General features: G+C 54.9%; 1 protein-coding gene across 1 annotated transcript in view; it reads left to right on the top strand.

The window, feature by feature from the left end:
• Nucleotides 1-520: 520 nt before the first annotated feature.
• The window catches only part of LOC136299262 (heparan sulfate glucosamine 3-O-sulfotransferase 3A1-like), a 30,719-nt gene continuing 18,893 nt past the window's right edge, over nucleotides 521-12,346 (top strand). Inside the window, exon 1 of the mRNA XM_066200714.1 lies at nucleotides 521-1,328. Within this exon, the coding sequence (XP_066056811.1) occupies nucleotides 760-1,328 (569 nt within the window). The 5' untranslated portion in view covers nucleotides 521-759. The remainder of the gene's footprint in view (nucleotides 1,329-12,346) is intronic.

The following is a 12,346-nucleotide window of genomic DNA, read 5'->3' as shown; positions in this document are numbered from 1 at the left end:
AGAAAAGCCAGAGGAGTGTCCCCAGATCTCCTCCCTGCCCCACGGGATAGACTCAGGCATCCCTGCACCCTCCGCCACAGCTTCTGGGGCACGCCCGCACCTCCCGGCACAGCCTCCGGGGCATTCCTGCATCCGTCTGCCTCCGGAACGACCTCCCAGCCACCCACGCATCCCCCTGCACAACCTCCCGGGGGCTTCCAGCATCCCCCCGAGCATCCCGGGGGGAGTTCCAGCATCTCCCCGAGCATCCCCGGGGGCTTCCCGCATCCCCCCGAGCATCCCCGGGGGCTTCCCTCATCCCCCCGAGCATCCCCGCGCTCCCCGGCACATCCCGCGGCGCATCCCCGCATCCTCCGGCACAGCTTCCCGGACACCCCGGCTCCCCCCGAAAGGGCTCCCAGCGCCTTCCCAGCGGGGTCCGCCCGCTCCGGGGGCGGCTTTGCCCCCCGCCCCCGCCCCGCCATTGGCCCCGCCGCCGGCAGCGCTCCGCCCCGCGCCCGGTGATGCCTCGGCCGAAGTTTTCCGCGGCGGGCTCCGCACGTGGGAGCCCCGCGTCGAGCCCCGGCACCGCATCCCCCGCGGACGGCGGGGCGGCTCGGGGCGCTCCCCTAATCCCGGCCGCGCTGTCCCCCGCCGGGGATGCCCCGCTGATGCGGCAGCGCGCAGCCCCCCGGCCCCGCGGAGCGCAGCGCGGAGGGGCCGCGCCGGGGGGCGGCCGCGGAGCATGGCCAGGGCCCCCGGCCGCCCTCTCGGGGTAGCATGGCCGTGAGCGCGGCGGCCGCCCCCGCCGCCGAGCCGCTGCCCCGCAGCATCTTCAAGAAGTTCCTGGTGATGCTCTGCTCCCTCCTCATGTCCCTCTACGTCTTCTACTGCCTGGCCGACCGCTGCCAGACCTTGCCCGGACCCATCATCGCCGCCGGCGCCGCATCCGAGGAGGACGAGGGCGGCGGCGGGGAGTTCCTGGGCGGCTCAGCCGAGCTGCCCCCCTGGCAGGCGGCGGCGGCGCGGCGCAAGCGGCTCCTGCAGCGGCTCAAGCAGCGGCGGCGGCGGCAGGAGGCGGCGCCGGGCGCGGAGGTGCCGGCCGGGGGCGGCGGGAGCCGGGCCGGCGGTTCGGGCGGCGGGGGCGGCTCGGCGGGCACGGCCGGCACCTTGGCTCTGCTGCTGGGCGAGGGCAGCAAGAGGCTGCCGCAGGCCATCATCATCGGAGTGAAGAAAGGAGGGACGCGGGCGCTGCTGGAGTTCCTGCGGGTGCACCCCGACGTGCGCGCCGTCGGCGCCGAGCCCCACTTCTTCGACCGCAACTACGAGCGGGGACTGGCCTGGTACAGGTACGGGACGGGCGGCGGGACGCGGCCGGGGATGGGGATGGGGATGGGGATGGGGATGGGGATGGGGATGGAGCGGTGGCCGAGCCGCCAGTGCCCCCCGCTGGCCGCTGCTCCCGGCAGCCCGGTTCTCGCTCCCCAAACCACCCGAGGATCCTTTTCTCACCCGCCCCGCCAGCCCCTGTCTTCGTTCCTCCGTTCATCCAGCACTCTTCCTTCTGCCCAGCCGCTCGCTCCACCCGTTCTTCCATCCCTGCTGGCAAATCCTCCAACCCTCCTCTCCCCATTGCTGAGCCTCCTGTCCCCCAGCGCTCCCGGGTCGCTCCGCCGCAGCCCGGGTGTTGTACACACAAAGGGAGAAGCGGTGGGTGCCCCGCTGGCCCGAGGACTGCGCGGGGGTGCTGAGGCAGAGCTGAACCCTGCCATGAGAAGCACAAGTCGCCAATACCTTCATACTCCCCCCAGCTCTTTGCAAAACCTGTGGCTGACCGCTGACTCTCAGCCCGCAGCCCCGGCTGCCTCTCCATGGCATCATAGCCTCCCGCAGCTCCCAGCCCCGCTTTTCCTGTAGTCAGCGTGCACAAAACCGCCCCTATAAATATAAATATATCCCACGTAAATATTTCAGCATCCCGGTAACGCCTGACCAAACGTGTCACTTGCGGGAGCGTACCCCACATGCTCACCTTGCCCGCGAAATACTAGCGAAAGGTTGATGGGGTGGTTCTTTCAATAAATTAGTGTTTTGTTAAAAATAAAAAAGCGAACGTTAAAGCCGAGAGGGTCCTCGCTGAAGTTGTCCTGCTCTTTTTCTGCTGTGTGCTTTAAAGTTAGTAGAGGAACGTTTTTCCGGCAGATTCCTATGGGAGGGCTTGGTGAGGGTGAGAGTGAAACTGCTGTCTCGTGTTTGTGGCTTTCCTGAATGAACAAGCGAACGGGAGAGGATTTGGGGTATACCCCTGGAGCTTGTTTTACTTGCGCCCAAAGCCCGGCTATCAGCAGAGAGAAGAGGATTTTGGCTCAGCTTGTGGTGACAGTGTTGAAATGTGGAGTAGGGTAGTACTGACGGTCCGAGTGTTTATATAAAAGTCATAACACGTGGAAGGGATGAGCTTCCCTGTGTATCCGCCCGTGTCAGAAACACGCTGGGTTTCTGCAGGCTGCAAAGTGTGGGTTCTCTTGAGAAGGAAGATTTCCTTTTGTGTGGGCTGAAGCTGTCTACAAAACTGTATTTTTAGTCTGCGCTTATCCGATTTCCACATGCTGACCCTGTAGCAGAAAGGAAACGTTAGAAATGAATCTGAAAAACCTCAAGAACTCTAATCAAGTCTTGACTTTGAAAAATAAACACATGGCTGTGGGGTGGCATCTACTGAAATTTATGGTGGATATGCAGAAAAGCTCATTTATCAAAGATGCTCTCGGAGCTTTGAGGAGCAGATGGCAGTGGGATAGACCTGCTTCTGGAAGCAGTCCCTGAGCGAGGGGTGCAGACCTAGACAGAGGAGGAGCCACAGGCATTTAGGGCATAGAGCAGCCCTCGGTGTCGGGGATATAATTTTCCAGAGGTTTGGTCTTGATCTCGCAGCTCTCGTTCATTGGACTTGCTGCCCCGTGCGCTGTTTGTGTAATCATTCTGCTTTAGCAGTTGGCACATGAGCTCTCCTATTAATTGCTGCAGTTTGTGTATTCTGGTATTTGATGTACTGAGTCGAGTTTCATCTTTTTTTTTTTTTTTATTTTTTTTTATTAGCCCTGTGGAGGCTGAGGTACAGTGAATTCTTTGTACGGGATTATTCCTTTGAGACCTAATCTTGCTGGCTTTGCTTGTGTGAGTAATCTTTGCTAACACACGGAGTCCCGGCGCGATGGCAGAGCTGCGGTGCCGGCGTGCTGCTCACCAGCTACCAGCCTGCTACAAATACTCATTAAAAAAACAAAAACAAAAACAAAAACAAAAGACCCTACCTGTCTCTCTGCACGCTTTTTTATAGCCTTTGATGAGAGTTCAGTGCTGGGGAAACGGCCAGATGTTTGCCAGAGGTCCCGATTCCTTATCTTTGGCATCAGAGGCTAAGGTTTCATGCGCGCTGCTGTTTCCCAGCAGTCAGACTAAACAGCGTCATTACAAGGTATAAACACTTGGGTTTGTTTTCAGCAGGAAGCCGGCACGAGCAGCCGGTGCCCTGGCCCAGGGAACAAAAAAGCTGGTGGCTGTTGCAGCAATTGAAGAGCCAGCCAGCCTTTGTAGCTGATGCTGCCGTCACTGGAGCGAGGAGGTGGGATGTCACGGGGACAGGGTGGCTTGTGGGGTTTAGGGCAGGAGGAGAACCCATGGAAACAGAAGAGCTGCTCCCCCGGCAGCTGCTGTGAGCGTGGGGGGACCAGCTGAGCTGTGGCTGCAGCAGTGGGGTGATGCTCCTGGAGCAGCCACTCAGGTGTACCTGTGGGGCACGGGCTTGGGCACATGCGTGTCACCTGCTGGGGTGGCACACAGTGCATGGAAACGTCATCCAGGAAATCAGATGGAGTGAGGGTGTAGCTGGATAAGGGACAGCTTGTCCCCCCGAGGAGCTGGCTCTGTAAAACCCGCCGGTGGGGTTTAATTTGGTGAGTGTGACACCTCCGTGTGTGGGTTGAATATCAAGGGGAGTTGCGTGCCCAAAGGAGCTTTTTCTGTTTGGGGTTTGAGTCCCCTCATCCAGCAGGGACAAAAGGAGGGAGGGGGCAGCCCACAATGCTCGCATTGACTTCAGTGCTGAGATTGCTGCTCCAGCCCTGAACAAGGCTATTGAGCTAACAGAGTTCAGTAGCAGGTGAGCAGGGGCTTTAATAGAGTTCAACTGCCAACCCCCACCCGAAAACGGCTGTACAGCCTGGGGAAAACTCCCAAGAACAGGGGCTGAGCCAGTCATGTTAAAAAAAAAAAAATGCCTGGATTAAAAGCAAATATCTGTTTGCGGGTGATACGGCGAATCTGGCTCCTTCCCTCTGATCTTTTGTTAGTCTCGCACTGATTGAGCTGCCTGTTGGAATGCCATTATACTGTCAGTCACCCCAGGAACATTTATTTCATATGTTTTAATCTCCCTGCCTCTGTAGCACCAGTGCCACTTTCACTAGAGTGAAGCCAAGTTAATGTCATTGGATTACATCTGATCCAGGAGGAGATGAAAGATAATTCAAAGTTGCTCCGTCAGGTTGGGAGTTTAAATATCGCTCCTCCTCGATGCTTCTAGAGCTGGGGAGTTCTAACTCCTAATTAATTTCCTCTTGCGATTTTTTTCCAAGGTTTTTTTTTTTTTTTTCCTTTTTTTTTTTTTTTCTTTTTTTCTTTTTTTTCGTGTTTTCTGTTGCTGTTGGCTTTTTGGGGTGTTTTTCTTTGCCTCTTTGTAATCTAGGCAACCATGATATTTCTGAGTCGAAGGGGATAGAGAACATCTCAGGTTCTGAGGAGGTCTGGGATGGAGGAAAGGGAGGATTGCTGGGAGGGGACACGCTCCCAGCAGCTGTGAGCAGCTGCATCCCACCTCGAGCTGTGTCCCATCCCCTGTACCTCCAGCCAGGGTGAAATCAGAGCCCTGGGGATGGAGCAGTCAGGCTGCTCCTGTGGCAGGGGGTTTGAGGGCTTTGTCATCCAGCAGAGCATTCTGTGAGTGAATAAATGTGGGAGGGAGGGAGGGAGGGGGGCAGGAGCGTGTGGATGATGTCGGGGGGATGTCAGGGCAGTGAATACAATTTATGGAACCGGGTGGCCTTCAGGAGGAAAGACCTTGTTGCAAACCCCCCTGCATGAGGGAGGGATGCTGTAGCAGTACTTGCCTTGAAATGATCATCTCCCCACCTTTCTTCAGCCATCCTTGCTGCTTCTGCAAGAAACACCAGCTCTTTGACTGTGTTCAGGGTGTGCCCAGCACAGAACATGGCTTGTGTTATTGGACGTGGAGTTTAAACCAGTTTGGGTTTTTTCCACTCCCTGCTGCATTTAGAAAGGTCTGGTTTTAGCAGTACCTTCTCCTTGTCCTGGGAACACCTCGTCTCCCAAACACATTTGAATCACTAATAGTATCCAGCACAGCCTGCAGCAGTTTCTCTGGAAATTGCAGCCTTGGACAGCCACATGCTGAAGAGGATCAAGGTCCTTGTTTATTTATTAGCTGTGTAATCAAACACCTCCTGCACTGAGCTCGCAGGGCCAGGTACTGCATGAAAAGGGAACAAAAGGTGGTCTTGGCCCCAAAGTGCAGCTAATTCACTGTAAACAACAGGTGGAGATGGGCTGAGCCTGGCACAGACAGAGGAGAGTGCCTGTGTTGACTCCTGGGCAAGGAGTCCCTGCAGATGGAGGATGAGGTGGGTCTGTGGGTGGCTGAAGGGACCTTTCTTTGCTGGGGAAAGGCAAGGAGGGGGGAAAGGAGCTGGAAATGCTGGGGAAATCAGGGCTGGAGTCACTGAGTCTGCGTAAGTCAGTAACTGATTCTGGTGCTCACATGTTTTGCCACTGCCTGGACTTGGATACTCCAAGGAATTTCAGGAGAGATGGTAAACAGTTTGGAATTTGGCACCTGAGGGCTGGGGAGATGTCATGGTGTGCCTCAGTTTGCCCACCTGTAAAGGGTGGATCGCTGCCTGTTGCAGACAGGTAAAAAATGTTATAAAAGGAAGGTCTTCTGAAATACGAAATTAAGCCTTGCTCTGCTAAATTAATAGCTAGGCTGTCATTTCTTCTAAGTGAAGCTAAGTAGTTTGCAGGTTCCCATGTAAAAACAATCCTGGGTATGAAGAGTTTGTTAACACAACAACCTATTCTTGGGGAGAAAAACAAGCGCACCTGCATAAATATTAGATTAGATTAGTTCCATGAGAAGCCACAAAGAAAAAATGTAAACAACCTGAATCTTGGCACGTACACACACATCACCTTCTGACCAACAAGTGAAGTAGGAAGAAAACTACCGGCCAATAGGTATTGAACATGAGGTCTGGGAAAGCTGTATGAAATAAGTGATGTGAATAAAGAATTGGCTTTTCCTGCATGAAGAAAATGGAATCTCGGCTGATTTATTACAACAACTGCCCTGAGCTACAGGGATGGAACCAGCAGGGCTGTGGTGTGACACCTCTCTCCAGCACAGACACGAGGAGTTGTGTGGAGTCTGATGGGTTAAATACCACCCAGAGCAGGTGAACCCCACCAGAGCTGCTGGCAGAGCAGCTGTAGCCTTGACACGGCTTTGGCTGGCTGTCCTCTTGCACCTGGATGGACTGTCCAGGGCTGGCACTACACACAGTCCTGATGAGATCTCCCTGCAGAGAGCTGGGGCTGGGCTCTTTCCCCTCTTGCTCCTACACTGGACCCCCAAGGGTTATTATTTTTTGATGGATTTTTCAAGGATTTGTATCTCTACATATCCCTTCTGTTTTCTGTTAATGGAGGAGTTCGTATCCAGGGTTTATGTCTGTTCCTGGTGGCGGAGTGAGCTCCTGAGTTGGGCCACTAGGAGAAGTCAACCACATTCCTGTCAGAAAGCAGCAAAATAAATACTGAAGATTTTACTGGAATCTTCTTTCCAGATGCTGTGGTCTGCACTGGGGTAAACTGGGGAGGTTCAGAAGTCTATAGGTCCCATCCTCCTCTTCACTACTGCTTCACACCCCACTCCTGGAGAGAACAGCACCCTTCTCACCCACCTTGTGGCTCTTGTTTGGAAGAATCATGACTTGGAAGAATCTTGACCCAAGACTGGAAATAAAGCTCCCCTGGCCCTGTCTGCTGGTGCTGAGCAATTGCGAAAATAGGGCCTCGGCTGTCCAAGACGTTGTCAGTAAAATTCTCAGAGCCAGCTCCCGTGGAGAGCAGCACAAAGCTGCAGCTGGCTGGGGTGAGAGCTCATTTATGGCAAAAATTGGGATAAACTTGGGAGAAGCAGCAGATCCACCTGCTTTAACCACCCTGGTTGGATTTGGTGAGTCTCCATCTGTGCAGGGAGCCTGTCCTGCTGCCTTGGCTCTGCTGCCTTCAGGGAGCTCCTGGGGGGCATCCCATCGAGTCTGGGGTCCAGACCATCACCACCAGGCTGTCTTTCCCCCAGCCCAGCTTGGATTTCACCCTGACCTTTTGAAGTTCATAACAGCAGCGGTGAGGTCTGGGGAGGGGGAAGGGAGCTGGTGCATTTCCAAAGAGTTCAGAAGAAACAACCAGCGACCAGAAAACCTGGGAATAACCCCCCCGTGAGCCCTCTGTGTGACGCAGGCATTGAAACTCCTGAGCTGCTAATTATGCTTTTTTTTTTCCCCCCTGGAGAATTCTGAAGTAACCCAAACTGCTTTCACAGGGAAACAGCAGATGCTGGCGAGGGGCAGCAGGGGCGGGTGCTGTGGCCATAAATCTCTGCAAATTCTCATTACGTGCAGGTATTGTGGGAGGGAAGTGAGTTAGGCTGCAGTTAAATTTGTGTTGTTTGGGTTGGATAAAGCCCCAAGTGGGGCAGTGAGGGTGTTCGTGCAAGGTCTGGGGTCATCCCAGGGATTGTGGCAGTGGTTTTTCTGCCTTTCTCCTGTATAACCTCCTCTCCCAGGAAATTCACTTTTTTTGTGCTTTGGGGTGAGCCACATTCAGCTCCAAACCTGAGCCCTGTGCCAGGAGCTACGTGAGCAGGACAGTGCCCGCAGTCAGAGTATAAATAGAGATGCTCGAGGAAGTGAATTATTCCTGGCATTTCTTCCATTGAATAATGTGATTCTGCAGGAGGAAATCTTTCAGCGGCACAAATCGCCGGCTCCCTCCATGCGTGGCAGGACCATCCTTCTTCCTTCCTGGAAGTGAGGAGACTCGTTACGTGCTCTTTCTCTTGCAGCACCATCTGTTGCAGGATATGAAGATCCCTGCTCAAACTCCCCCGGGCTGCTGGGTATGTCTCTGGTGGGAGATAGAGGAGAAACTTCTCATTGCTGCCCCAGGGGAGCTTTGGGAGCCTGCTGTGGTTGTTTTCCCCATGGTGTCGTGTAAGAAAATCCCACTGGGGCAATTCCAGGCGTCTGGGGATCTTTCTTGCACCAAACTCCTGCAGCTTCAGTGGGATCTTCCTGCCTGGCTCCCAACTCTACCCCTTGACTGCAGTTCCTGAGCGCAGCTGGTGGCTGCAAGCTGGATATTAACAGTTGGATCATTTCTTTCCACAACCACCCTTCTCACATCGTCCCCTGGGGAGAGATGTTCAGGTTCAAGTGCAACGTCGTGATGGGAAGCTGGCTATTTATTGATTTAATATTTTTTTTCTCTCTCCAGTGGGGTCTTTTTCTTGTTAAAAATTGCAAAAAAAGCCAGGTTGATTTGTTCTGCCGTTGCCTGTTGGAAGAGAGCTCCCTCCCATGAACCAAACTGTCTGGGGAATTTTCCTTTTATGGAAAATCACCAGATCAATAGTTTTGCCTTCTGTGTTTTTTCCATGTGTGGCTCTGCGTGTTCATATCTGCAGCCCTCAGCTCTCAGTGTTGCATTTTGTCATTACCATTTCACTCCTGCCTTCATGGTTTGTGTTGTAACTCGGAGCATCTTTTGACATTATTTGAACACTTTTGCACAGCCTGAACTGCGCTGTTTGGGAAACCCAATTACAGGGGGAAACCCCCAGCATTGGCTCAGTAGAACAAGTGAGGAAACGTCTGGATTTCCCACCCGGGTGATGCTCTGTGTCCTGACTCCTCCAGCACAGAGTTAGTGAGTGAAAAGCTGGAGATGGGATGCTCAGGAGAGATGTTGTGCCAAGGAGGTGCCTGGCTCAGCTGAGACACCCCAAACACCCTGCGGGTCAGTGACCCCACAGTGCTGTTGTGCTCCAAGCCCCTGGAGCCAGCAGGACATGTTGCTTTTCCCATTTTGCAGCTGCACCTTGGCTCCAGAGTTGTTACCTCAGTTGGGAACTTGCTCCTTAAATCCCTTTGGTTCCCAGCGTTGCTGGACTCCAGCTTGTACCTTGCCAAGTTTTGTTTTGGGCCTCAGTAAGAAGCTATTGGGAGGTCCCTGGGAATTCAGGGGCAGCAAGGCACAGCTGTCCCCTGCTCCTGGAGGACCTGCACCCTGGATGGGGGAGGCAATTAGTGTGTGCAATTAGTGTTGTCCCATTAACGTGCTGTGATTTGCACAGGTAAAGCTGCTGATGGCAGGAGGAGCCTGGCTGATGTGCCAGAGCCCCAAGTGCGGGAGATCTCTCTTCTGTCAGACAGACACCAGGTCAGTGGCCTCACCTGGGCTGTTTCTCACTTCCCCAGACCTTGCTGCTAGAAAATGTTGGCAAAGCCACGGCACAGCTCATCCCATCCATCCCTGTGTTTGGTGCCCTGCCATGGCCGTCAGCAGCACTGCTGGAATGGAGGATGCTCCACTCTGCCAGCGGGGAAAGAGGCACAAAAGCACCCAGAGCCCCTGGCAGGGTAAGGCTGGGCATGTGGGACCTCTGGGCACACGTTCAGCCAGGGTTGATCTCCCCTGACTGAGGTGAGAGGGGAGGTTGGCTGGTACAAGCTTCAGCCATGGGTGTTCCACGTGTGCTGAGCTTCCCTTGGCACCAGCCACGTCCTGCAGGCTGCTCCTCAACCAGCTGCTTGTGCTGAAGGTCAGGAGAAGTTCCCCTGGTGCCTCTCACAAGGGTTGAGGGGTGCTAATCCCCACGTCTGGGCTAACTTCCACCTCGGGTAATCCTGGTCTCTGCCTCGAAAAATGAACTCTGCCGTTTCATTTGGCTCCAGCTGCCTTTGTTCCCTGTCCATGGAGCTGCTGGCAGGGCCCCACCACAGGGCTTGGGGTGCTCTGCTTTTGATTGCTGTGAGCTGCTTGTCCTGAAAGACAATTTTGGTTTTTCTGCACGCAAAAGCTGCGTGTCTCAGCAAGGCATCAAGTGAATATTGCTCAACAATCCCGTCCTCCTGCACTGCTGAACTCTGCTGTGTGAATTTTGAATACTTGTAAATGTTTGCCTGCTATTCAGCGTCCTTGTACGTGTGTGGCAAAGGTTGTTGTAGCCTTCATCACCTCTGAGGGGGGATAAAAACACAAAAGGGAAATCTCATTGCCTGCAGCAAGCAGAGCACAGGCAGGGACACGCAGAGCTGGGCCAGAGGAGCGTGGTTTGGGGTTGGCAGCTGGCACAGCCACCTCCTGTGCAGGGCTTGGGGAGCCCTGGCTTGTGCATGTTCGTTCCACAGGTCCAGAAGCCTCTGGGAGGAGATTTCCTGGGGTAAAATGAAGCCACTACTGAGGCAGTGGCTGTCCCTCCTCCCCCTCTCGTGTCTCCATCTGTACCATCAGCAACAGGTTGGAGAGGAGCAGAATTAGAGGCTTTTCTCAAACAGTGTGAGATTAAGCTGTGAAATCGGCTGCCACAGGGGGTTTTTTAGCTAAAAGAGGCCAAAAAGCGCCCTGGAAGTGGCTTGGCAAAGAACAATGCATCCGGAGCGGCTGAACATGATGGACCAGAAATGAAGTGCAGCTGAGGGAGTTGCCAAGTCTCCTCTGGGAAGGTCCCAGGGGTCTCCTCCTGCTGCTGGCACAGGAATTATCTTGTGGATCACAGGGTGACCCAGGGAGGCTCGTCTTCCCATAACTGTTACTGCAGGGGAATTATGGTTGGTGTTGTGTGGTTAAAAATCCAGCTGGTGTGCAGGGATGAATTTTCCAGTTTGGCACCACGTGGTTGGTGGCAAAGAAGGGAGAATTTCCACTTTGCACCGTGGTCTGGGGTCATTTGGGTAGAAATGACCATCAAACCCCTGCTCCCTCTTGTGCTGCCTGGAGGTCATTAGCCCAGCTCCTCTGCCCTGTGCCAACCTGCTCGGGTTTAAGGGCTGCCAGAGGCTTCTGAGCAAGCACAAAAAAACCCCAGAACAGCCCGTGGGTGGGTGTGAATGGCTGAGAATCAATGTGTGTCCCACAGAACACCAAACGTTGTCCAGCTGCTCAGCTGGACCCTCCTTAGGACCAGGGATGGGATTTTGTTGGTCACCTGCAGAGAGGGAGGTGCAGGGGCCAGCATGGACATTGCTGTGGCCTGGACAGCATGGTCTGTGTCATGTCCAGAGCAGCTGAGGAGGCTTAGGGACACACTCAGCTGGCTGGTGGTGAGCAAGGGCCTGATGAACTCACAAAAACGCTGAGCTCGTTGCTAAAGGTGCAGCTGGGAGGGCTGGGACTGGGTCTCCTGCAGCCAGGTACACCATGATCTGTCCCTCCAGCTCTGCCCTCACTGGGCTGTGCTTGCTCTGACCACAGGCAGGCACAGAAGGTGCCCAGAGGCTCGAACACAGGAGTCACATTGAGCTGAAATCTTGTTTTTACGTGCCCAGGGTGTGATCCCTGATGAGCCCAGCACAGGCACTCGGAGCTGCCTTTGTCACAAGCCACTTTGTCACAAGGGATGCCGCCCTGCCGCTCCTGGCCCCGCCACCCTTCCTCCCAGCACCTCTGGAACAGAAGGAGAATTTAGTAGGATGTGCCAGCAGTCAGAGAGGCTGGGACAGGGGAAGGAGTCCCCAGGCTGACCCAGATGCAGCACAGAGCAGTTAATTGAGTTTGACCATCAGCAGTGCCCCGGGTCGGGGTCAGCCCTGGGCGGCACCGCCTGCCCCGGCGCCGGAGCTGCTTTGTTTGGTGTTGGACAGGTTGAGCTCTGCCCTGCCCGTGCAGGGGGTGCTGGCCCCCTGTCACATCCTGGGGACCTCCATCCCCACGGTGTGATGCGACAGGGTCAGTGAGCTGTGCCTTTTGAGGGGCTGCACCGTGGAGTTCACAGCTTCTGCTGCTGCAAGCATCCTAATTGCACTGGAGCTGTTTGACGACAAACCACTGGGTCACAGCTGATGTCTGGGTGTGTTCCCCGTTCTTGGCGCTGCCATCCCTGCAGTCAGGCTGTGGGGGAGGCATTTAGGAGTTGTTTGACCCCCCAGCTTCCAAAGATTCATCGGCCAAGGTGGCCAGAGGAAGCCCTGCCCTGGCTGGTCTCCCGAGCCAGGCATTAACACATGGC

Source organism: Chamaea fasciata, unplaced genomic scaffold (genome assembly GCF_029207755.1).
Source record: "Chamaea fasciata isolate MVZ Bird 193981 ecotype frontalis unplaced genomic scaffold, bChaFas1.0.hap1 SCAF_19, whole genome shotgun sequence".
NCBI lineage: Eukaryota > Metazoa > Chordata > Aves > Passeriformes > Sylviidae > Chamaea > Chamaea fasciata.
This window is presented reverse-complemented; position numbering and strand designations above follow the sequence as displayed.